The following is a 26292-nucleotide window of genomic DNA, read 5'->3' as shown; positions in this document are numbered from 1 at the left end:
CTTGTGTGCTAGATGTTCTCAATATGAGAGCGGTGAGAACACAAAAATGGATCCAGAAATTCTGACGCAGACACCGTTGAAGTCTACTGGTTATATAATTCAACACTACACCATGCATACTTAAGTAGTGAGGGGTAATATCAAGGAAACACCTGCAAGAACTGAAATTCTTTCACCAACATAATCTTTAGAGAAGACGTTTACTGCTGCAAAATAAAAGATAAGAAACAGAGCAAAACACTTCAAGGTGCTGCACGAACACGTTTGTCTCAATATGATTGAGAAGAAATGTGGACAAAAGATGAATAATGAGCCAGACAGTACGTAGTAAATGCTGACATGTAGTGTTTCTGTGCTGTGTAAAGGTAGCGTAAATGGTGGAATACGTAAGATTATAAACTTCAACACACATTAAAAAGTGAAGCTCTGAAAAACACCCTTATTTTTATTTCAATAAGGTGACAGACCTCTTATTGACAATGATTATTATGTTCCCACATTACTCATGTGCTCCTTCTCTTTGAATTTCAGTGTTATAGATGTGTTTTCTTTGATAGGTTGTATTTTCCAATACACATTTTACCTGTGGAATGCCTTATTACACCAAATAATAGCATACTAACCTTTCAATATTTGTGTGTGTTTGTAAAATAACCCTGAGGGGACAATGTGGCGGCAGCTTTTATGGGCAAGACGTGCTGTTGCTATGGCAAACAACATTGCGCCTGTTGGCTGAAACACCACCTGATACATCTGTTTGTGAGTGTGTGTGTGTGTGTGTGTGTGTGTGTGTGTGTGTGTGTGCGCATCCCTCCCTTAGCTCGCTGTGGAAAAAGGTGCACACAACAGAAATGTTATCAGCCTTTCTTTTTGTTTTATGCACTCTCTCTGTCTCTCTCTGTCTATCACAGAACACAGGCGTCTGATATCCACTTAATGACCGTCAAGCAGACCTGATATAACTAACTAAAGATATTATTTCTCCTCTTTGTCTCACTCTGTCCGGCATTATCAGGTCACTGCAAGCAAGAAGAAGTAATGTGTGTACATCCCGGCTGTGTAATTGGGTTTTTGCACAATTACAGCCTTATGAAGAGAGATGTTATGGGACAATCTAGAGCTGAAGATGAAAATGAGTGAGAGAGAGATTGAGAAAGCATCAAGTATAATCCCCGGGTCAAAGGTCATGAGTGTAGCAACATGTATTTTGCAAGTTAATTGACTTGTATTGTATGTGAATCAATAAGTTTTTAAATTATTACTCCAATCTAAAATCGTTCATTTCTATTGAGTTCATCACAGCAGCAGTGATTAGCTTAATAAGTCAATTAACCAATTAGTCGATCCAAAGAAAAATTATCAGAAACAAATTTAGAAAATCAGTAAATAATTGGAGTCTTCTCACTAAATATGTGCTAATTCAAGATATTTGAGCTGTTTTTCCTTGTTACACGTGATAGTGATTTTATTTTCAGACAAAACAAGATAATGAAAGCTGTTGTTAGTTAGTTAAAGTTATTGTTAGGTTATGCTGCTGATGCTGTTTCTGATATTTTACCCTCCTCATTTATATTGCTGAGGTTAGGCTGAATCAGAGAAACACAGTCCGACTGCAGAACAAACTACACAGTCCAAAATAAGCTCTCTGTTCACCCTATTCAACAAACTGAACCTTATAATAACCATGAAGGCAAGATTTGTTTCAGAAGTGTTGGAATAAATTGTATTGACCTATAAATAATCTGGTAGCTGGTTGCATATATGACCAATGTAACACATGTATGTAGGCCTATCGTACTAACAGAAGGGTTTGGGATTATATGTTGACCCAAAGAAAATGATGATGCTCCAAATTATAGTCAGTTAAGTATTAGGTAATATTTGCAGGTGGTATTTTTAAAAAGACAAACACTAACCTTATTGCACACAGAGAGAGGGAGAGAAGGGGTAGTGTCTCTGCTCATGTGCGCCTCCCCGTGAGTGTTGGGTTTGCGGGGTCTTGCGGTCCCTCCCTTCCCTTCCCATGCTCGCCCCCCCCCCCCCCCCCCCCCCGAGGCGCGCGTCCGCCGAGGCCCGGTGTGTCCGCCAGGGGGCAGCTGTGTCTCGGTCTGAGGCTGCGCCGCTCCCGCTGCATCGCAGAGAGGAAAATACCACCAGATGGCGGTTTAGGATTGCTGCTCTTCTCTCAAGGCGCGGTTCCGCTCGCACGGCCAATTTTCAATATTAAAATACGCCCGATATTAAAACGAAAATCGATTTATTATTCGGGCAGGTGATAATCGATTCGGCGATGGTCGTTAAAGGTGAGTGTGTTGTGTTTTTGTCGTGTTTTGCGTGGTGGGAACGGAGACGGGGCACAGATTAAAGATGGTGGACGCAGACAGGGAAGGCTGGCTGGTTGGGGGATGGGCGCTAGCGGCTAACGGAGGCGAATGTGCTTTCTCCCTCTTCCTCAGTGACATTATAGCCTAGCGGAGCTGTTAGCTTGCGAGCTAGCCCCCTGATACTACGGCAAGACAAACTTGCGAGAAGGGGCGAGTGTGGCTGCCGCAGCGGCGGCCTGTGTCGCCACCGATTCTCCAGCTGGCGCCGGGAGTTTTGGCTTGTCAACAAATAAAGAGCCATGCGTTGTGACGTGGGGTTTTTTTTTTTTTTTAAATCTCTTTGCAAAGCAACATTGAGAGCATCACCTTCTCTCGTTGGCACAGCCGTGTTGTGCACGTACAGCACGGTGCCCTCCTGTCGTGCGCGGCTTTCTTTGGGTTTTTTCGCTGCTCAAATGCAGCCCGCCACGTTGTTGCTGACTTTTGTTGTTGTGCACCCATGCTAGTCCAGTTTGCACACTCAGAGACACTCAATGTGAGATATGAACGTCAGACTTTTTCTTTTTTTTCTTCCTGTGTCAACATCAGCATCCCAGCTCCTTTAAGTTTCTCAAGAGCACTGTTGACTTTCTTTCTTTTTTACACGGCTAATAAACAGGTTGCTCGTTTAGTGCATGCCACTTTGAATACAGCATTTGCAGTTTGAGCTGGTGCATGTGAAACAACATTATTATGGCGCTTGTTTTTTCCCCCTTCCCGCCCCCTTCTGTGCGGGAAACAGGCAACACTGAGCGGGGAAACATGACTCACATTAGGGGGGGGATGGGCTCCACCAGCCAGCCCTGCAGGTTCAAACGGGCTCCAGTTCTGGCTCCCCTCCCACATTGACCTGTGTGCAGCCCACCCTGTGCAGGGTGGTCCATAGTGGGTCATAGAGCCTCCTGGCAGTGTGCACGAATCTCAGATTGTTGCATAACTGCTTTGTTTACTGTGAGCCATGTGATTTCTCATCCAGGCCGACTTGTTGGATTGCTATCTGCAGCCTGCTTGGCTGCCAGCTTGTCTTCTTCATCATTCAGTGTTTTCCATCACACATTGCTCAGATCACATTTATCTTGCAGAACAAGTTTAGAAATATGTGCCAATCATTGTGACGCTTTGCATATGTGGATCAAATGCATGTATAGTTTTATTGCTGCTGTAGGAGTTTAGATTATTCTAATTATATTATGTACACCTGTCAGGGAGATTTAGATGCTTTACCACATAATCTTTTTTCAACTTATCATTGATGCTTGTAAAATACATTTTGTTCTTAAGTGTATGGGAGGAAACAGTTGCTTAGCAGAACTGTATATCAGTTTTTCATGCAGTGATCTCATGCTATTTCTAACCATATTTAGCATATTCAACTAAATTTAAACATTACATCTTAACATGCTTTAAGCAGAAACACCTTATCTGATTGAGTTCGATTCAATCGAGCCTGTGAAATGAATAAAGATTGTTACTGCAGGATATTTTATGTCTTGATAGTTCTAAATTAAAATTTCTGGCAAACTAATTGAACTATTTTTATTTATACAGCCACTGACTTTAAAGGGAAGACATCAACTGCAATAGGATAGAAGTATGGCAACTGGTGGCACACAAATGCATATTGTATTGCATTAAATACCTTTTTATTTTATATCTCTTAGCATTATATATTCATAAAATGCCCATTTATTTTTATATTTATTCTGCACACAACACCCTTAAGGAGAGAATCAGAGGCTTTCAAGTGGCTCCAGTACAGTTAGGAACTGGAAGTAAAAGTGATTTACATAGATATATTTAACTTATTTCTGTAGTCAGCCAGGTGCAGTAGGGCAACCACCATTGAGTATTATTATAAAAACATGTCCTATTTTCTTTCTCTTTTGTTTGATGTAGGTGAACCACCGTTCAGCATGCATATAATTTATTTGGGCAGCCTGTCCAAAGAGATCAGCTCCTACCCAAAAATATATTTTTGTGCTTGTTAAGTCGTTTAAATATTCCCAGTCAATGTGAAGTGTGGGTTTATAGAAAGGTCTATTGTGATGGTGTAATTGTCTGTCTAAACTTGAATGTGCTGTTCTGATGGCAGGACTCATAATTAGGACTATCCCGCCAGAATTTTTGTCAGCCGGTGGAAAACAATGATAAACTGCAAATGGGGGATTTCTCTCATCAGGATCTTTGGGTCATCTCCTCCCACACACAAACAACACGTATACACATGTGTGACCCTCTTCCATGTAAAGAGTCGCGGCAGGCCTTGTGTTTTGATGCCTGAGTGCAGTGCACTGCAGAGGTTGACGTTTTTAGCAAGGGAACCATAAATATTATTCCAGATGTCTGTTGCTTTAGTAATGGGATTCACTAAAAATACAATCACAGCTGCAATACAGACAACAACAACTGTTTATTTGGTTTAGATATCACCACATTAATATGATTGTGTAACGGGATGTTGGACTGATGCCATATAGAAGTGCACTGTGTAGCTTGTACTGAAGAAATCCTAGTTGGACAAATCAATGTTCAGTGGCTTAAATATCCACACAGTTTTCAGTATCTGTGGATTACAGGCCTGAATATTCAGCTGTGGCCTTGCCTTTGTTAACAGTTCGAAACTAGATGATGTGAAGGTGTCATTGTGTAAACCTAAGAATAACACTGTGGGTTAACAGGAAGGGTTAACGGTCTCTCCTTATTCCTCTAGTAATATACACATATCAATATGAAATTGATTTGTTTTGAGGAGAATTTGTTTTTAAGGCTGCTTCCATTTAAGAGAACATATTGATGACCATATGTAGCAACACAGATTGACTTTATAAATGGATCTTTATAATGTCATAAATATATTACCAAGTCTTGTTTAAGTCATGAAGTTGAATTGGAAAAAGCAGACATTAGTTCTGGCTGAGTCGTGCCTTCTGATTAAGCTCAGTTTGCTTTTTGTTGGAGCCATATGCTTATAATGACATGGCTCAGGAGATGTAATGGGTTTGACATTTGTCAGAACCTATTACACACTCACCATGATTCAAGATGTTGGGTATAGGAAGAACCTTATTTCCCATTGTACTGATGTCCGGCCTTTGGTAGTTTTCAGCACAGTGAAGAGAAAGGAAAAAGTAAAATTTACTGCCACCGGACCTCATTAGTTTAAATCTGTTAATAAAATCTCTTTAGATCTTTAGACATTAAAGCAACTCAGTTGTATCATGGTGCTGTACAATAAAATGTATTATATGCACACACTTTATCTACTTTATGTGAAATGATAGTAATCTAGTAAAGTGTGTGTGGGTGGGTGTGTGTGAGATTAAGGTTTTTATTGCGATGCAGTTTCTTGTGTAATTATCCTCAATGCAGTTGTCAGACCTGTTCATTGTCACTTTCCTTGTACGGGTAACTACAGGTTAAATTGGAAGTATGATTGCTGTAAAATCAAGTTGACTGTTACTTAGCTTCAGGCTGACGTTAAAGCGATTCTGACCATATGGCGAGACTGGAAATTAGCAGACTGAAATAGAGAAAGCAGAACATATTAGAGGCATGGTATGTAAAACCAACTTGACTGAGTAAAGCCTAATGTTGCACAGTTGTCTCTAGCAGTCCAGTTTTTAAGGACATTACATCTGCACAGAAAACGCCACCACCATTAAAGTAAATATTGATTGTTGGAAATGTCATGCACAGTGTAGTGTGCTTGTCCAGAGTGAGAGCTGCTGGGCCAAAGAGGAAACTGCACCAACAATGGTGGATATGCATTTGAGGATATGACATATTGGAATATTATTGTTCTGATTCTGATAAAAAATTCCATAATATCATAAAGTTTAAATATAACTTTAGTTGTTATTGGTATCTATAAACTATAATAGTGACTGATATGATGCAGTGTGCTCAATTACAAACATCTAAAACACATTTCATAATCATACACTTGTCCATATCAGTAAAAGCAAAAACCTGTAATAAAATCACCCTGTATTGTGTGGTCACATGATGTAGACTTTTCCTTCAAGATATGTTTCTACACATTTATAAGGAAAATGTAGACTTCCTGCTAAATTCAAGGACATTTCGTATTCAAAATGATAATACATGCTCACTGTGCTTAATAGTCACGATTACCATGCTTATGCAATGTAAAATATTACCTAACTTAGTGGGTGTGACTTTGTTTGGAAATTTGCAAGGTGTCTGATAACATATTAATACAGTGTTTACATAGCGATTGATAAGATAACATTACCAGTTCTATTTACAGTAGGCTGCCATACAGGAAGCTAAATTGATATTCAGCAGGTGTTTGATAATGTAATGCTATTCAGCTGTCAGGTTGAGTAGTAATGAGACTGTGTGTGTGTGTGTGTGTAGAGGTGTGTGATCTCTCTCTCAGGTATTTCTACATGTCGTTGCTAGGCTGAGCAAATTGCTTTTACTTGCAGCTGACACACAACTGTTCTTTCTAATGCAGCCAAGCTATTGATTGGCTACTAGTGTTAATGTTAAGCTAGACACTTTTTTTTTTTTTTAAATACTTTTCATCTAGAATAATGTCTCATCCTGGTTGTCTGGAACTTGCATTAAATTTCTAGTTAGTCAGCATCCTTATCTGATTCCTGGGTTCTTGTGGAACTTGCCTACATGCATAATAGTGTACATTTTACTTAAATATTTTAAATTTATTAGACTTGAACACTTGTAGGTACATGTTTTCTTGTATTTCTTGAGTTTATTTTACATTTGCTGTGAATAGTGACATTGCAGCTCAAGGTTTCACTTTTGAAATGCAAGCTCATAAAATGGCTTGTTGGTGTTTAAAGTAGAAGCAGTATTTGGACCTTTTTTAACCTGTATCACAAATTAGTTAGAAATGCTGAAAGGGAAGTTTTGTCACAGTATTCTCTATATTTTGCTGCTAATAATACATTTATATTACATTAGTTAGCTTTTAAATGCTTTTTTTTTATATTTAATGACGTTTTCCCTCAGCATTTGATTTTCTACCTGAGTAGAGACTCAAATACCTTATCAGCTGCATCCATAAAATTAAGGCACACAGTGACTCCCAACAGTTGCATGTAAATCCAAGGAAAGAACACGAGTAAGCATGATCATTTTCAGTGAACATATTCCGTGATAATATATCTGGTGTCTGTTTACCTTGTTCAAACTGCCTGCAACCACAAACATTTCCTCTTCTCTGTCAGCAGCATAATAGGCTGCTACATGGTGTTCTTTCTGTCACTTGAAAAGCATCCAATTAAAATGTCCAAGCAGTGGTATTTTTCCACTTTACAGTTCACTTCATATAAAGAAATGGAATTACTTTTCCATCAGAACAGAAATGTCAGAAATGTTATGATATGTCTGAAGGTGTTTTTTACATTTAAAAAGGTGATATGATTCAACATAGCATATTTGATTGAATTTAATACAAAGTAAGCCACAAGATATTATAGAAATATTTCTAAATGGCACAATTTGGCATGTGTTTTAGCTCGTCTTGATTCCCACTTTGTTTAGATCGATGTGTTGGTGTGTGTTATGTTCTTTCTACTGTTAGGGCAGCTTACGACGTGTTGCTCCCGCCTGTGTTCAGACTGCCTGTTCTGTTGATACTGACAGCACTTCATTTTTACACCCGCTGTAGACTGGAAACCTTATTAAAGACTGAGCCTCAGACAGACGGCTCAAAGAAAAGACTGCCACCAGCGCTGAACCCACACTAAATGCCCGAGAGAGTTAAATGTAGTATTAACAGGGAACGTTTGTGTGATGTTGCAGATGCAGGTCTCCATGCATTTGTATTTTTATAAGGTAGATATTTAGCTAACAACATAAAAAAAAGACAACACATTTTGCTTGAAAAATGAGCAGGTGTAACTGCTTACAAATACTTCAAATAAAACAATAAATTAATAGTGTCACACTGTAATGTAGTTGTAATTGGATATAAGGATGTATAATGGACAGTGTCAAAAGTAAGATGGTTTATGCATATTACATTTATGAAAATTAAATAATAAAAACTATAAAATAGCACTTTCACCTTCTTGGAGATCATTGAACAAGCTGTTCCACCAGCTTAGAGCATGAAAAACTGCCTCACCAAATAGTGTACATTTGTAAGTTTCCTAATTTCTGCGTGGAAAGAATTTCACAAGAAGCACTGGCCAGCTGAATGGCAGTGGAGTGAAAGTCCTGGATTTGTATAATCATTGATTGAGAGATGTGAATGTCTGTCTCCTCAAGGAGTGTAGTCTGTATATTAAAGAGGTTTTGATACATTATTGATATCTTTGTGGGGCATTAAACAAGATTGATGTTCTGCTCTGAAGAGTCTCCAGGGGTTGATGTTTAGGGTATAAGTTAATCGTTGCATTGGCTTGCGAGGGATTTGACTTTGAGCTGCCCTGAATGCACATAAATCCAATCTACATTTGGCATCAGACCAGACCTGCAAATCCTCAAGGTGTCATTTATACGAATGAGGGTAACAACCAGCTTCGAGGAACAGCAAACACCACCTCCTTAACATCAGCTGTGGCAGTGTGTATTTCAGTGGTATTTATACACACTCTTTCTTAATATTGATTCACTGGCCTGTGCTAAGTCAATTCTGTGGAAGTAGAGAGTGGAAATGAAGTCGTCTCAGACTGTAAATACATCTTTATTAGAAACAAACATTGTGTACAAAACAGATCAGATCACAAAATGGCCTTTGCATATAAACGAGGTTTGGAAGAGACTTTTGATTTATCATAGTTTGATATTAGGACTGTGATAACATAATGTGTCACCTATTGAACATGTGACAGACTGAATTCACTGATGAAACTCTTGTTGTGGTTTTGTTCATTTACCTGCTCTGAGACTTCATTAGTTTGACCCATCTGCTCTTTCAGCTTCTGCACAGGGGATTAGGGACTTCACTGCCCCCACTGCCTCAGATTATTTACCCATAGCCCTCCTTTCTTATCCCCTACTGACTGCATATAATCTGTCCAGTGTTATCCACATATAAACAGTTCAATGACAAACCTCTGCAGACTTTCTTTCTAAAACAACTACAGTCAGTTGGTAACAGTAGCTGATAGACTCCAACATCATATTCTTAGATTAGGTTTAACAAGGAAAGTATATCTTTACCTGTTTTATGTAATGCATTTTACATTTTAATATGAAGTACATGTCGCCTGGGTGTTTTGTGATTTGTCGAAAACACACTAATTTGTTTCAGTTGTCTGTGCAGTTCTGTGAGTCTGAAAGTGTAATGAAAAATAGATAAAGTGAATATAGTATAGTAGTATAATAGTATGGTATGTATGACAATTATTTATTCTTTATTAGTATATAGGATGTCAAATAAATAGGAAATCCACATAGCAAGTTCTTAAAACCACCTGAAGTTGCATGTTGAAATGTCTTATTAATACAGTCAACAGTCCAAAATAGAAGTATTAGCTATAATTACTACTATACTATGTAAATAATTAATTAATAAAACACAGACAAGCATCAAATGTTTACATTTAAGAGCTGCATCTTGGCAATATGTGCAATGTTGTTTAGTTAAAACAATCATTAAGACTACCTCAGAATTCCCCTCTGTCGGGTTATTATTAATCAAGCACTATGATGACATAAATACTAGAATTAGTACTTTATCAACACAAACCGCCACAAATGTTCCTAACCCTTTAATCTGATGATTATTTCACATTTAGAAAAGTATTGATAACACATTAAAAGTCAAAAAACAAAAGATATTCAACTTACTATCACATAAAAAATAAAAGCAGCACAATTGTCACATTTGAGAATAAGGAACAAGACAACCCATTGACATTTTTCAAAAAATTGTTTATTCTTACTTGTTCTCGCAGCTTTAGTGTCAGAGCTAATGTGCATACCTCAGGGGAATATCTCACATCTCAAAACACTGTTCTTTATTTCTTTCACTATGAATCCACCCAGTTGCTGTTTCCTTTTAGTGTTTCTTGCAGTTTGTGTCAGACACCTGTCTGAGATTTACATATTCCTTGAAGCACTGCTTCAAATCAGCCATCTGGTTCAGTCAAAGCTCACTGGCCTCCTCTTCTTATTCCCCTCAGCTGCCAGTATATTAGTGCTACATAACGACTTTTTTTTTTTTTTCATCTTGACATCTGCCTGCTCAGATTAGCAAGCTTCTCTGGCTCTGGTGAAATCTTCAACGTGCCACTAGATCGTTAGAAAGTAATAACGAGTGAGAACTAATGGCCTCCTCAAGGGATGTGTGTGTCAGTCTGTGTGTTTGTGTGTGTCCTGCCCTGTCTTCTTTCATTCTCCCCTTCTATGTGAAATTAGTAATACCAATTTTCCAAAAATACAAACATTTTTCTAGTTCTTGGCTGGTTCTAGAGTTGGTTTATAAACCCTCTAAAAACTATTGTGCTTTTCCACAGGTTAAAGAACCTCTACATACATCTCAACTTTCACACCTAGCACAACAACAACCACTGCAATGTTTCTATACAAGTGTTGCTCACTTTGTTAGCCTACACTAACAACCACACGCTACTGATCCAACACTTGCGCTGGTAATTGCGATCACTAGAGACTGTGATGTTTGATATGTTTCATCAGTCATGCTGTAGTTAAACAAATCTAATAAATAAGACACAGACCTTTATCTTTATAACAGCATTGTTGTCGGTCTTGTCAGTCATTGCAATCCCACCCCAAGCCCCTGACACATGCCGTTCTTGGTTCTAGACTGGCAAAGAGTTGATGCCACTCTGGAACCAGTTTTACTGGCTGGAAGCCAGTTCTTTGGCTGTCGATACGCAAAGAACTGGTTCAAAATTAAGCACTGGCTCCAAACCAGCTCTGGAACTGGCTTGCTGGAAAAGGAGTTTATGAGGCCGGCAGAAAATCTGGGCCAAGGTGAGAGTAGGAGCCCAGACAGATGAGAGAACAACAAATGGGTCTTTTCTCCTCCATTCCCTCCCCCTGCTGCTGCTCTCCCCCTCTGCATTGCTGCTACACTTTCTCCCTCTTTTCCCACCTCCTCCTATTTGCCCTCTCGCTCCCCCATGAATCCCATACCCCCACCCTCCCACCCCAATTTCTTCTCTCCCCACTTTCTTCTCTCCCCACTCTCGCGGCTCCATTTTGCATCAGCTGCAGCCAAGCAGGCAGCCATTGCACATGGGGGGGGGGGGGGGGCATTGTCTTTTTCTCGCCCTTATCCTCCTTTTGAAAGTCTTTTACAGCCGTTCTCTTCTTCCTTATGATCTATTTATCCTTTTTTCAAAGTGGTGGTTCTCAGGAGATGTAGAGAAAATCTATTTTTTAGTAGTGATCTTATCAGTTTGTGCAGTTCACACAGCATCCTTCCCCTTCCCTCTTCTAAGCTAAGATCAGGCTTTGTGCACTGTTTAGAGCAACATACAGTAGTTTGTGGCAATAACAGATGGTGTTGTGTTTGTTTGTGTGCAAGAACGTGACTGTGTTTCAGACTCTGTAACTTTCTGTGTCATATGGGTTATCTCCCATGTGACATAATCATAATCTGGTAAAGCCACAAGGCCACTGTTGGCCTCAAGGATGTTTGTTATGAAGCCAGGCTCTTTGGCCTCAGTATGTATGGAGGCTAGCAATATGATAAAGCCAAATTATTGTCCTGGTTGTTCAGCTCATAGCAGTGGCCCAGAGGGGACTGATTGTGGTTCACAGCTCACTGGCCTTCACTGTGGAGTGATTTTAAAGCAGTGAAAGCTGGATTTTGTTGTAGTTTAGAGTTTGATGACATTCCTGCTGGTTGTTGTGATTTTGATAACAAGTTGGGATTTCAGTGTCTGCCCTCCTTGGAAGGAAAAGAGTATTATAGTTATAATAATTCTAGTATAGTTGTTTAAAGTTGGGGGGAGATTTGTTACTAATTAAATAAACAAGGTCCTCACTAGGGCTACAGCTAATAAATTAATAATATATGAATCCGCCTATTACTTCCATCGTTTACAGATTTAGCTGTTTAGTCTATAAAATACTTTAAAAGGACAAAAATCTGCCATCTTATTATCCAACAGGTTCAGATGGAATATTTAAACTAGGTTGCCTGTAAAGACAGCAGGATGTAGACAGCTGTTTTGAGTATAAAATCTTTGCAAACACACTGTATACAACCACTGTATATACATGTACTTGTCTCAAGGGGAAGGAGAAAGTACAAGAGCAAGAATAGAAATGCAGATGTTGGCAGTAAGACTGATGATGGCTCTGTATTATCGTGTTGTCTCAGTAAGCTACAGTATTGACTGAACCGACGCGCACAATACCAGGAATACAGGATCCTGGTATTTCTTGTTCACACCTATGATTTTCTGACTGTGACATTAAACGTCTCCAGTGAAAATCTCCACCTCACGATCTGTAATGACACATCTGGGTTCCCACGGCCATAAACAGATTCAGTGTTACAGATTTGCTAGGATGAGGCGACACTAGAATTCATTTGGGGCAGTAGAATGATTTTTAGCAGCACTGAGTACTAACTTTAATGTGGAAACTCTTTAGTCTGCTGAAGTGCCCTTGAGCTAAATACTACTGTTACACAGTTGATGTTGTGCTTGTGGAGATCACAGAAGTCTACACATCCATCCTTGTGACTACACATTTTTGAATCGTGCAGAAATTAAGCCACGTCTTTTACTTCTTCATCTTGTGTTTCAAAGGCTTAGACATCACCTTATTACCATTTTAATTTGAGTTGTCAGTTGCTGGATTTAAGTCATTATTCAACCAAGCTGAAGCTCTACCACATCTGATTTTCTGCAGTTCACATAAAAAATGTCAACCACACTGAATCCTGGTGAGAAAGTGACATTATGTTACATAATGTGGTTAAGCACTGAAAGAAAATTATGTGCTTGAGGTTGAAAAGGGCATATGACATAAATGCATTGTTGTGATAGTCTGAGTAACAAAGGTGCCCTCACTTCCCATTTCTAATTTATTTATTTTATTTATTGGTGCATCGTGCAGCTCATGGAATGTTCTGCCTGCTGTTCTCATCTTCTGTTCCTCTTCCTTTTTTCACAAACAGATCAGTTATCCAGTGCATCGTTGTGCAGGGTAGCAGACATGTATGTTCTTACATCACACACAAATAATTTTTTTGTTTGCTGCCTGTTTGAAACCATTTGAAATCATACTGGTCGTTATACTTGGTGTGCATGAAGTACATTTAAAACTTTAAAAAATCATTCTCAGCAGCCCACCAGCAACTGATCTCTTATCTGCCAATATAATCAACCCCCTGACAAAAACATACTCTGGCTATAGCTTGATCTTAAACCTCACATTAATCCCTAAGCTTTAGCTAGACTATAAAAATTGACTGTGTAAATGCATTAGTCTTAGCAGTGCACTGCTCATCATCAGCATGAGCAGAACCTCCTCACCACATCTAGGTTTTTCTGCAAAGTAAGCCAAGATGATCTTTTAGCATAAACTTATTTCATTCCGTGGTTTGAATTTACACATGCACCACAAAGGTCACTCCTGTCTTCACCAAATATGCATCCATTGGCGCTTGTGTTAAGGCACTGTGCATATTTATCCATTAAAGTATACATGACCTCAGCTCTCTTTCTTCTTTTATTAAGTTGTACGAATAAGACATTTCCTCCAAGGCTACCAGACGTTTTAGACTTTAACCCAATTAACAAATGAATTGTGTAATATCAGGCTGTTGGAGAGAGACAGTATTTCTATTCATCATAAAGACTTTAATTGTATTATACTTAGCTGGGTGCAAGTACATTTACTGACATTTACTTTAAATTGGTTGAATAGCAGGATCTCAAATGAACACTGAACTTTATGTAATAAAAACTAGTAATAAAATGGTGAGAATGTATGTTGGATAGCTAATTATCTCCCTCTGTGTGCGTCTGTAGTATTCCTCTTTGATTATTAAAGTCTCTGAAAGATGCTCACACGTTTCTCTCACTATGTGTCCTTCTTTATGATTTTTTTCCACACTTCTGATGTATTTTTCAGATCTGAACTGTGAAACATGCTGTCTGTTGCAATCAGATACCAGTCTGTTGAATAAGCAATACCCTATCTGATGCAGCAGGGCTTCTGCCTGAGACATTTTACTAAAAAGGTAGCTGGTGCTTGCTAAGACAAGCAGAAAGATCTGTGATGACTGAAACATTCACAGCTGGCATGATTTACTAATCGTACTATTGCCCAGACCCTGTTGCTCCTTCAGCCCTGCAGTGTTAAAACTGAGCAGCTTATTCAGAGTTGAACTGTTGACTGGATGTTGGCCACTCACCAAATTGTTTTGTAGAACAGAAGAGTCCTGAGATTTTCCAGTTTTCTTCCAGTGGTTTGTGATTGCAGGCAATATACTATTATATTTAATTATAGAAGTGTATCATGTGTCACTTACAACTGGTTGCAATTCACAGTCATGCAAAGCAATTCTTTTCACTGCTACTCCCTTAATTATATTTGTGTAGGAGCTTACAGCTTCTTACTGTGTTACAAGCATAATGCAAATGACTTTGGGCAGTTTATTTAATGAAGTCCACAGTATACAATTGGAATGAAGTTCTTACAAACTGTTAGATTCTTTATATTTCACATAATCCGCGGTCAGTTACTCAGGTTATTTGTCTGACTTTCAGCTTCTGCAATAAACTGCAACACATAACTGTATTTGCCTGGAGGGCTGCATGGCACATGAACAGGTGTTTGAAGCAATTAAAACACATCCTTGTATATTTCAGTGGCTCTCCCCTCTGGCATTTGGGGAAAACAGCCAATTAAGTTTTGACAGACACAATCAATCTTATTTAGGATTTCTATATCTGTGTTCTGTTTGATGCACACTTTGCTTAACAATGAGTTTCCCATATAACTTATATTACATTGTACATATTTCCTGAGATCATGTGCATTCATAATATTCTGTTTCCCACACCATTTAGGTGATTGACAATCTTACTTTAAAGTCATAGGTTGACTCAGGCCAGCAGAGCATACTCGAAGTTACGTAAATCAATCAGAGTAGTTTGTTACACTTCAGCACCCATCATTCCCCTTCAGCACTGCTGCAGTGCTCTTCAGGGATAAACCACAGATGAGTATAGTCACCTCTCTCTGCCTCTTCCTCAGAAACTATCATCCAATGTGCCAATAAAAGTACACTGAAGAGACCACAGTCTGCCAGGGAAGAGACAAAATGCACCACATGGTTTACAGCTACAGATAACCTCTGATTTGGGTAAAATTTTCCACAAGCTGAAAGCAAGAGAAAATGTTTTTGAGGAAGTAATGAAAGTGGTAAATTTCCACTGAATGAAAATTGACTTCATTTGAGGTCTTTGTGGGGTATGTTGCTAAGGAAACCAATCGTATAAAGATGAGTGGTTAAAATCTGTTTGTATAGACAGAACAGTTGATCAGTTTTTAATACCTATGCCTGCTAGATTATTGTACAGACTACTTTTGAATGTAGCCACACAGAGCAAGAGAAAATGGTGTTGAAGTTAATCCACTTGAGCGTGAACTTGATATAACATCAGCTCAGCAAGTTGGTGACTGGATTGTACAGATACCGGAGAGACAAAGTTAGGCAGCTTTAGGCTTTGCCAGTCAGAGCTCCGCAGAGAGTTGCATTTGCTGAGCTTGTGGAAGTAATCTAAAGAGAGAAGAATACCTCGGCACACTCTTCCAGTTTCATTTTTTCTTCCGCACTTAGTTATTTTAATTATGGGCTTGTGGAAATGTCAGAACATTCTTGCACATTTTGAAGTTTCAGTGACGGGTTCACCCGATTAAGACTAGTAACTTAAGAACAAAAGCAAAAATCCTTGCCATTTGCTCTCACATTATGGACTCAACAGTTCATTCTTTGAAGAAACACCCTTGGCAACCCTTCAAACGGGTGCCAGATAGCTGCCACATCCTTATTCTCCCAGAAACCCTTGGACTAAATTGTTCTAAAATGGGTCAAGCAACAACTACAGATGATAATTTTTTAAATAATTATCATTTGGCCTCTTGGAGTTAATAAATCTGTTTTTAGAGAACTCCAGACATCGCAGAGCTTTCACAAATTACCCTGCTAATCTGTGGCTTGGATAAATGTAATTTGATGTTGGCGAATAAGGAGCTTTTCTTATTCAGTCCAATAAAGGCAATTTTTCAAATGGTCTGATCAAGCAAAGAGTTTATGGCAACATTTATCCAGTCAGCTGGACAGAAACAGAGCAACATGTGAAAATAATTAGTGCTCCTTTCAAACCTTGCATCAGAAATAGACTTGAGGTCCTTTAGTTAGTATTGTCAAGTCAGATTTTATTAGTGTAGCCCAGTATCACAAATCACAAATATGCCTGCTTCATTATCTGTACAGCATGTGATACCTTTGTCCAAAGAGTTCATGAGAAATTTAATCTTTAACACACTTCAGACTTTTTTTTGTCCCAGCTTACCTACCTGACAAAAGTCAAACATTGTTGGAAAAGGCTGCCTGTGTATTGTAGCTTAATTAACATTACAATGAAGCAATTGACTTGCAAACAGCCAGTAACTGGTTGACAAAACAGACTGCAGCAGGGAGAAACATGAATCTCATTAGTAGTGCTTAGTGGATTTTACAGTGGCCTCATTAATATCTATCAGACTGTAGAGTGTTGACTTATTTGTTTTTCCATACTGATGATAAATAATTTATACAAGGATTAGATTTTTATTTTTCTATTATTTCTTTTTCAGTTCATGTTTCACATTATTAGTATTTCACCCATTGTTTGGTGTTGTTACAATCTAATTTGATAAATGTACATATTCCTGATAGGCCTTATTAGTATTAGTATTGACGGCCGTACTGTAGATAAAGTATTTGCACAAGTCCTGATTGGTTTTATTGATTAACAACATGCTGTATCTGAGCAACAATCCCTTTTTATACTCATTTCTTTTTCTGTCATCATTAGTGGTGAATCCCTGTGCTGTCCTGTCTTGAAGGCTGCAGTGTTGTAGCCCACAGTGTTAGAAACAAGTGTACCACACTCAAGTCTCTGGAGATAATGGCCAATTATAGCAGATGCAGTACAGGTTATACCTGTCAGAGGAATCTGTCAGTAGGGACCATGTCATGACATCAGGTGTGTGTGTTAGCTGAGTTTCAGAAAAAATATTTGCACAACCAGGTATTTCCCAAAAAATAGACTTAGCTGAATGAAGTTAAGAGAAACCATCAAGTATCTATCACCTGTAAATTATCTTTGTTTAGCTTTAAAACCTTTGAATAAAGATTGTTAACAAAGTAAAGTGCAAGTCAGTGAAGTATGTATTATACGTGGAGGCTGCGTATGGACATTTAGTTTAAACATATTTCAGTTTGCTAAAAAAATGTATTGCTGTATGTGAAGGTAGTAAAAGTGTTGAGCCTTATGGCCACTGGCACTTTCTGTGTTAAAGTGTCACATTGACAAGTGACGCTGAATCATTACCATCAGTATAATAATAATACTTCATATACTGTAGCTGTTTTCTGGTTTAAAAAACATCAGGTTGAAACCTCTTTTTGCTCACTGATATATTCCTTATTATAAAACGGCTGTTGCTTTTATTGTTTTCCCTTGAAGCAGGAGCAGCATTTTGAATGTTGAATTTATGAGATAAAGCCAATAAAGACTATTCTATGCTATTTTTAGCCCTAAAAATCTCTTTACAGTTGAAAGACATGAAGTGACATTAGCTTCAGTGAGAGTTTCTCTCTAAAAACATAATTTATGCTTTTCTGTCGAGGTGTTTTGTCTCGCTCACCACAAAATCCTCTGGCAGTGGAATTGATTTATTGCTCTGAAAAGGATTTCACGCATTGATTGTCGGAGCAGCTCTGCGTCTGTACCTGGATGCGTCACACATTAGCTACTCCCAATGTTACTATTTTTAAACTTGCTTCTTCTTGTTTTCACTATCAGTTGCCTCTAATTGCATGTTTGGTGGAGCTGCCCAAACACATGTGTACATGTGGAAGTGTGCACCTCTCTTATCAGACTTAAAAAACTTACTTTACTTTAAAAACAACAAAATACAAGGGGCCGCTTTGCTGTTTCAGGTACTTAGATGTTGAAATATAATTCAGGAAGTAATGTAAGTGAGTAACAGATCTCGGATTTCTAATGCTTATCAGACACCAAAACATTGCACAACAGTTTAAAATAGTATATGTATAGATTTTACAGCTCCTGCATGTCATTAGTTAATGTAAAGTCTGTGCTGTATTTCTGTGTATAATAAGTTTTTTAACATTTAACATTCTTCCAGTTGTCTGAGCATTTTTCAGTGTCTCACTGATGCATTAACCAAAACCTCCCCGCTAACATGACTCGTTGAATTGTTTTGACATAGGGCAAATGTTTGTTTGAATACAGCCGGAAACTCTGGGAATAGCAATCTGAGTTTTGTTAGTGTGCTCATTGAGTTGTGGAGGCAGCAGTTAGAGACTGCTTCATAATTTGTACTACACTTTTATCCATAAAACACCCTCATGGATTATATTATTTTTCCATGTTGAGGTTAGGATTTATTGTAAAATGTAAACATTGGATTGAATGATGAAGGAAGCACCAAGCTTGTGTTACATCTGTGAAAAACATCAATATATATAATATATTTATGTTGTGAATCAACTTTTTACCAGTGCTGCAGGACTCTTGTTAGACGCCATTAAGTCAGATTTCATGGAGCCCTGATTGGATCTGTAAGTCATCCCGTTCTGTTGTGCTCTCCCACCCTCACCGCGGTCCCTCCTGTCTCCACTCAGCCAATCAAATATGCTGTCACCGCCGGGCTTATGACCCACACCAGTTGCTATAGTAACGCCGGCCTGCCTCCTGGAGAACATGTCATGCATGTTAAGTGGTTCTCAGATGTTCGCTCGTTGTGTCTCTGTCTCGCACTCTCTCTTTTAAGTAGACACACACTGAAGTACAGACGCACAGAGGATGAAGTGAGTCGGCAGACCACACGTAGTTAACGTGAAGGTCTGTTTTAGTGCCTCTGAAGTAGCACTCATAACTGCATCGCTTAACCTCTTGTGTATTTGTCTTTAAGTACAAGTGGCCACTGTTATGTGCTGACAATATGATTGCTACATGATTGCTGACTGTATGAATTTGCATAATAAAGTGCTAAAGTGTTTGTGTATATAATCAGAAAGAACCTCTTGGCATGTGTACAAACTGTATCTCTAGCTTAGAAGTACATATTAATTTTTCAAATAGAAGTGTTCCCTATAAACCTGTTTCCTAAAATTTAACTTAGATTGCCCTTCCTCTTTGAAGTGGCCACACAATGTTTCATTATTCAGCGTTTTAATTTAGTTATTTAAAGCTCATCAGGTTTTCTCAGGTGAACAGTTTTATCAGACAAGAGGCTCTCCTTATCCCGTTTGGCACTCTCTGTGCGTAAATGTACAGACAGTCTCTGGTGAAGGTGAATGTTTTGAAATGCTTGAAGGAGAGAAGCTGCGCTCCAACAAGCCGTCTGCATTCCTATTCCCACTATTAAATTTCTTTGCAGACAGGGCGTGCATGTGTAAGTGACTGTGTGAACAAGTGTTATTGGAGCACCCTCGTAGCCAAATGGTTACAGCACATGCTACATAACTTCAGTGTGCCTCTCCTGAGCTTGACTGGGGACTTTTGCTGCATGTTTCCTGTTTGCCTTTTCACTGCTGCTACTATAAAAAGCAAAATGCCCTCAAACTATCTTAATACCAACTGTTATTTATTGCTGTGTTTCTTGCTTTTATGCTTTTAGGATGTTATATGCTGTAAAATACATATACGCATACATTTTGGACAACTTGGTTAAACTTGTGAATTTGTTAGTGATGTTTGATAGTTGCTTGTCATTGTGGTCGCTGCTTTTGATCTTTTCTCACTTTTAAATCTGGTCCACTTAAAAAAAAAAAAGCACATTAGGCTGCACATATTGCACATATCTTCACTGGTTTTGGGTTTTCATATTTTGATATTTCCTGTTTTTTCTTCTTTAAAGTTGAGCAACTAGTTAGAAAAACCGCAATTTGACATTCATTTCCCTTTTAACCTGCAAGACTTCTACGAATAAGTGTTTATCATTTGTCGTCCCTTCTTTTAATGTAGAACCACCAGTCAGTGATATTATTATTATTATATATATATATATATATATATATATATATATATATATATATATATATATATATATATATCTTCTCTGTGGCTGAAAACAAAGAAATTCTACACTGAGCAAAGCAACATAGGCTTTGTTTGTATAATTTATTGTTCTTCAATAAAGGCTTGTTATGTTAAAATCTGGATTTATTTCTCTTCCATGCCACTAGCGTAAATGGTTTTGAACTGACAGAGGGCTAGAAAGGATGCTTAGTTGACATTTTCTATTTTATCCTCCAAAAATGAGGTATAGTTCAAGAAACCCCCTGCAAATTATTCATAGCCTCCTGTTGAAGCTGCTACAGTGTGTGTGTGTGTGTGTGTGTGTGTGTGTGTGTGTGTGTATATGTGTGTGTGACAGAGAGAGAGTGTGTCAAGAACATGAGGAAGGCCGATATGCAGTGAGGATTATATAGTTGTTGGTCGATAATGGGTCAGACATGCACCCACCTTACACACACTCAGACACACACCCTTTTCCTGTTCCTCTCTATATAACTCATGAATGAGAAAAAATAATGATATGAGAATTGATTCAAATGTCGTTGGCTTCAGTGCCTCTGGAGAAAGATAATCACATGATGAAAGGAAAGGAAATGCACATTAGGGTTAAGAAAGAACTGATGTATAACTGTGTGTGAAATGCAGACTAATGATGGAGGTGGGGGCAGAGTTAGCGGGTGGGGTTGTGGTGAAATTACATAATCCCTGTTCTGTTTCCTCTTTTTTTCTGGCTCTGTCAGTCGTCTGATTCTGCACAATTGTGACTCTAAGCCACTTACTTTGTCACAGAATGTAATCGGTTAGGATGAATCAGGTATAAATGAGTGCTGATTACCAGTCTCAAGTGAGTGTGACTGGCAGAACAACATTCTTTCTCTCTGCATATGGTGTCTTGGATCTACATCTTGATTATTTTTACCTACAGCTGGCTCTCTGAGTGATGTAAAGTGTTTTAGTGGGATTAACGTGCAAGTGGAAATTACTCAAAAATAACGAGACAAGACTGAATGAGATTATAAATAATTAGCATCTGGTCTTTGTCCCATCATTTACTACCACATTTACCTCTTTGCATTTGACAGAATAGAGTTTGTTTTTCCAGATGTTTTAGAAAAGAGAAAGTGTGTCACCATTTTGTGATAGAGAGTATTCCAGATTATTGCAAGCACTGTATGCAGTATGGATGCTGTGTGTACCTGCATCCATACACAATTATTTAGGATGGAAATTATTTTTGTGTTCATGTGTGCATGTTATCTAAACTACTGAACTACAGATTTGCTATACCATTTATTTATACTATTTAAAGTTATTATGAAAGGTTAATGTTTTGCTTTGCATTGAGTCTTAAAACTGTCTAAATCTATGTAAACATATATTTTTCCCTGAACATAACAGCATCTAAATCAAGCCCATTTGCTGTTTTAGCTTTTGATTTCATCTCTTTTTTTTGTTGCATAAAAATATTTTAAAAAGCAAGTGGATTTGGCATATTTGTTTTCTTATTATTTAAATTAACATTTTTTTTGTATTTCTGTGCATGAATTATCAGGATTATTTCCCTTATTATTGAAATTTGCAGCCATTTGTCAGCCCCGTCAGGCCTGATGATCCTTTAGTGGATCCTTTAGTCTGTGCAGCAGGAATATAAAGTGCTAGAACCAGTCAGAAGTGTATGTGCATGTCAAATCCCTCCACGAGCACTCCTTCGGTCTCTGTGGGCTCTGCCTTTTGAAGCTTCACTGTGGAAGTTTAAAACATTTATTGTATTATATAATCACAGCCAACTTTAAACTCAATTCTTCTTCTCGCAGTCTCACATGCTGTTTTGCAAAGACGATCTGTGTGAGAGCAGTGACCCTGACATGTGTCTGTGTGTGTGAGTGAGACACAGAATGTGTAGTTCAATGTAGTGAAACAGAGGGCTTCCCTGCCCATGCTATTCCTCAGTACAAACACTGAGTGGAAGACAGCATTTAAATACACACTCTCTTAGCCTGCCCCCTACTGTTGCCCAGACCTACTTTCAAACACACACATATACACTTGCACACACTCTGGGGAAAATACACTCGTAAAACACTTTGTAGGTGGATAGAACTGGGCTGGAACTAAGCTGTGAGTTCAATGAGTGTTTGCTGATTTTTCCAAGACCACTCTCCCCAATTAAAACTAGTAGTAGTAGTTTGGAGATAGACTTTGGGTAGAGGACTTTGTGGATCATACTGCCTCTTGTGGTTAAGTATAGTAGTGCTGCACTTCTGCTCTTTGCCCTCATTAGCATATGAGCAGGTCAGGACTAAGTGTTATAATTAACACTGCTGTGAGTCTTCTGAGGGAGAATTTATCCTCATTGTCAGCTCTGACTGCAAGGCATGTTGGGATCACAGAGTTTAATTATTCACAGCAGCTTGGATCACAGCTTAGACCATAGTTTGCTTGAAATCATATTAATATGTAGTTTGTGTAAAACAAAGACTGTTGCTGTTATTTTTTATTACTGAAGGCAGAGTATTTTGATTGACAGAGTTACTGCACGTCTCCACTTACAAAGTTTAAAAAAAAAAGGTTTTGACTTGATCTTTACTCTTTTAATAAAGTAATTTTGTGAATTCAGGGGGCTGTGATGGATTTTATTGTGTCTCAACATGCTGTTGGTTGTTTGTCAACAACTGGGAACAAATCCTTGCCACTCCTGCCACAATTTTTTGCTGTTGTAGTTCTCAGAGTGGCCAGTTGGTGTCGTCCTCTCCCCATCTCCACCTCCACAGCCTGATCCACCAAAGAGAAAAATTGAACTGTCTCTCTTTGCTTTCTGTGACATTTTACAGCTGTGACAGTTTTGACAATGAGCCTTCAGACATCATATGAACTGTCAAGTATATCATTAATGTTGAAACCATTCGGAACTGTTAGTTTTCATAACTTGGTTAACTATGATTACTCCCACCTAACTTTAAATGTCTTAATGAGGTTTCTGTTTATGTTCATGAGCTTAACTGTTTCCCATTTGCCATCAGAGCAGCTTCAGAATCATGTATTATTAATTGTTCTTGCTGACTAGTTAATTTTAAGATGTATGTTTTAACCACAATTTTCTCTTATTCACTTTCTTTTTTTCACAGGAGCCGAAAAGAGTTAAGTGCAAGCAAGTTTGTACTGGAGCCTCTCCTACCTGCCTCCCCAAACTATTCCCCCCGCTGTGCTGCTGTCTTGTTCCTCTATCTTTGGGCCTAAAACAAACTCAGTCCTGAAGAAACACATAAACGCAGATACACACCTCAGCATCTCCCCCACTGACCAGGATGATCACCTCAGAGCTCCCAGTCCTACAGTGAGTGAAACAGTTGATATGCTCATTTTACCATACTCCTGTAAAGAAAAACATAATGATAGTTTTATGCCATATCATTAGGTAACAAGTACTTAATTGCACTTTAGTTGATATGTAAAAAGTATTTAAATTCCTATTTAGTGCAACAAATGAAGTTAATTTTCTGATTGTATGTTACTAAACCAATAACCCCTCTATGATACAAGACCTTTTAACCATGTGTGAAAACACAGCTAAATGTGTCAGCATTACCAAAATAGGTTTGCTAACAAAACACATTCACCTTTGTGAGCTTTATTGTCATTTTGGAGCTCAACATTGAATTTGCCCTAAAAGTGTTAAATGCATATGGATCACCTGTGTCTTACTCTCTCAGGGACTCATCCAATGAGTCTGGGGCAACAGATGCAGTGGGTTTAAGTATGAGCATGAGTGAGATGGAAGACCCAGAGGCGAAAGGGAAGAAGAAGAGAGGAAGGCCTGGAAAACAGCTCCCGGTAAGAGTCTCATAGAGAATTCATGAAAAAAGCCCAATCAAAAATTAGACTATGTGAGTCTCTGTCTTTTGTGTTGCTTTTGAGTGTGTGTGTGCATCACTGCACATAAGTGTGTATTTAAAGAGGTGAAGAAACTTGTTGTATGCACACGTATAACAGTGTCGTCTTCATCACTGTGTAATGGACACCTCGGTCCCCACAGACATCCAATAAGAAACCTAGGAAGTCACCGATGGACAAGACTGTGAGTGTAGCAAGAGGACGAGGGAAAGCCAACGGTGTGGCTCAACATAATGGGGACGGTGGCGACCCCGTGACTCTGTTTGAAGTGGTCAAACTGGGAAAGAGTGCCATGCAGGTGGGTAAACATTTTAAAACCTGAACTTGTAAAATATCTTTATTATTAAGGAGATTTAATTATTCAGTCAAATATGTTCAGTAGTTTATAGATACATATATATTTCTCATCAGATCCAGGTTGAACTGTACTATCCTATACTTTGATATTTAATGATGAGAGATGGTGTAAAGTTATACTCTTCTGTTTTTTAGAAAGAGCATATTTGTGTTTGTACCTGTTGTGTGAGGACTGTTTTGTTCTCTCACTTGTAGCAGGTTTGAAGGAGAGATTCTCACTGTTGTGTTTGTGTGATGTTTCTTTCTTTTGTGTGTGTGTGTGTGTGTGTGTGTGTGTGTGCAGTCTGTTGTGGACGAGTGGATAGAATCATACAAACAAGACAGAGACTTGGCACTGCTGGACCTTATCAATTTTTTCATCCAGTGCTCAGGGTGCAAAGGTAACATTATTTATTACAGAAATGAATTGTTCTGTGTCTCTGTCTTAACTGACTAAAATAAAAACTCAGTGTTATTATTATTATTATTATTCTGTAACCAGGCACTGTGAGGATTGAGATGTTCAGGAACATGCAGAATGCTGAGATAATCCGTAAGATGACTGAAGAGTTTGATGAGGTACGTTTGTTTCTCACTCTGAGAGAGTAATCAATGTTCAAGTGAAATTAATTCAATCTTTTACAATGATGGCTTTATTTATTAGCTATGTAAATACATCACCTTACTTGAGTAGCTGTGGGTACAGTTTGTGCTCATCTGAAGTTCTGGTTCTAGCAGGAATAATCCTCCTGCTTCAAAGTGGATTTGATACTAAAACAAATTTTAGTTAGTATTTACAGAGAGCTAAAAAGAAAAAGGTGTACTTGTAGTTGGTCGCAGTGTGATTTAAATCATACATTTAAAAACACAAATCAATTTTGTATTTTCAAGTTTGTTACCAACTTTTTACTACATAACAAACATAACATCCTCAGATCAGGGTGGACAGGGGGCAGCATGGGAGAAATGTTGGGAACAGAGTGTACAGCTTGCTGTGTGTGAACCTGCCTAGCTGCAGAAATGTGCATAGTGACCCCCGCCAACTACCACTGCCAGAGCATTTATTTTAGGGGGAATTGCAGCAAATGATCCAGATGTCAAATGTGTGTGTTGCTAGAAAACACTTCAACATGTCGGTTGTTTTCATGCACATCATTTGATCAATGATGATACAGTCACTCTGATCACACTGTTTTTGTCAACAGGACAGTGGAGATTATCCTCTCACCATGCCGGGGCCAATGTGGAAGAAATTCCGTTATAACTTCTGCGAGTTTATTAGCGTTTTGATTCGCCAGTGTCAGTATAGCATCATCTACGATGAGTACATGATGGACACAGTGATCTCCCTCCTCACTGGACTGTCTGACTCCCAAGTGCGAGCTTTCAGACACACCTCCACATTAGCAGGTAATAACACCAGGTTTTCTCCCTCGTAATTGTTATAGACATTT

The 26292-nt window shown here is 38.4% G+C and overlaps 1 protein-coding gene across 2 annotated transcripts in view; it reads left to right on the top strand.

Annotated features, from left to right (window-relative positions):
- The first annotated feature begins 2148 nt into the window (after window positions 1-2148).
- stag1a (stromal antigen 1a) overlaps window positions 2149-26292 on the top strand; it is a 34857-nt gene continuing 10713 nt past the window's right edge. Inside the window, exons 1-7 of one of the 2 annotated variants that reach the window (XM_026339582.1) lie at window positions 2149-2303; window positions 23737-23945; window positions 24322-24442; window positions 24645-24800; window positions 25143-25239; window positions 25341-25417; window positions 26044-26248. In XM_026339582.1, the coding sequence (XP_026195367.1) occupies window positions 23917-23945; window positions 24322-24442; window positions 24645-24800; window positions 25143-25239; window positions 25341-25417; window positions 26044-26248 (685 nt within the window). In that variant the 5' untranslated portion in view covers window positions 2149-2303; window positions 23737-23916. Of the gene's footprint in view, window positions 2304-23736; window positions 23946-24321; window positions 24443-24644; window positions 24801-25142; window positions 25240-25340; window positions 25418-26043; window positions 26249-26292 lie in introns of those variants that run through there. The other variant, XM_026339583.1, reaches the window with a different exon arrangement.

Source organism: Anabas testudineus, chromosome 22 (genome assembly GCF_900324465.2).
Source record: "Anabas testudineus chromosome 22, fAnaTes1.2, whole genome shotgun sequence".
Classification (NCBI taxonomy): Eukaryota; Metazoa; Chordata; class Actinopteri; order Anabantiformes; family Anabantidae; genus Anabas; species Anabas testudineus.
The sequence above is the reverse complement of the archived record's forward strand: the minus strand, read 5'-3'. Positions and strand labels throughout refer to the sequence as shown.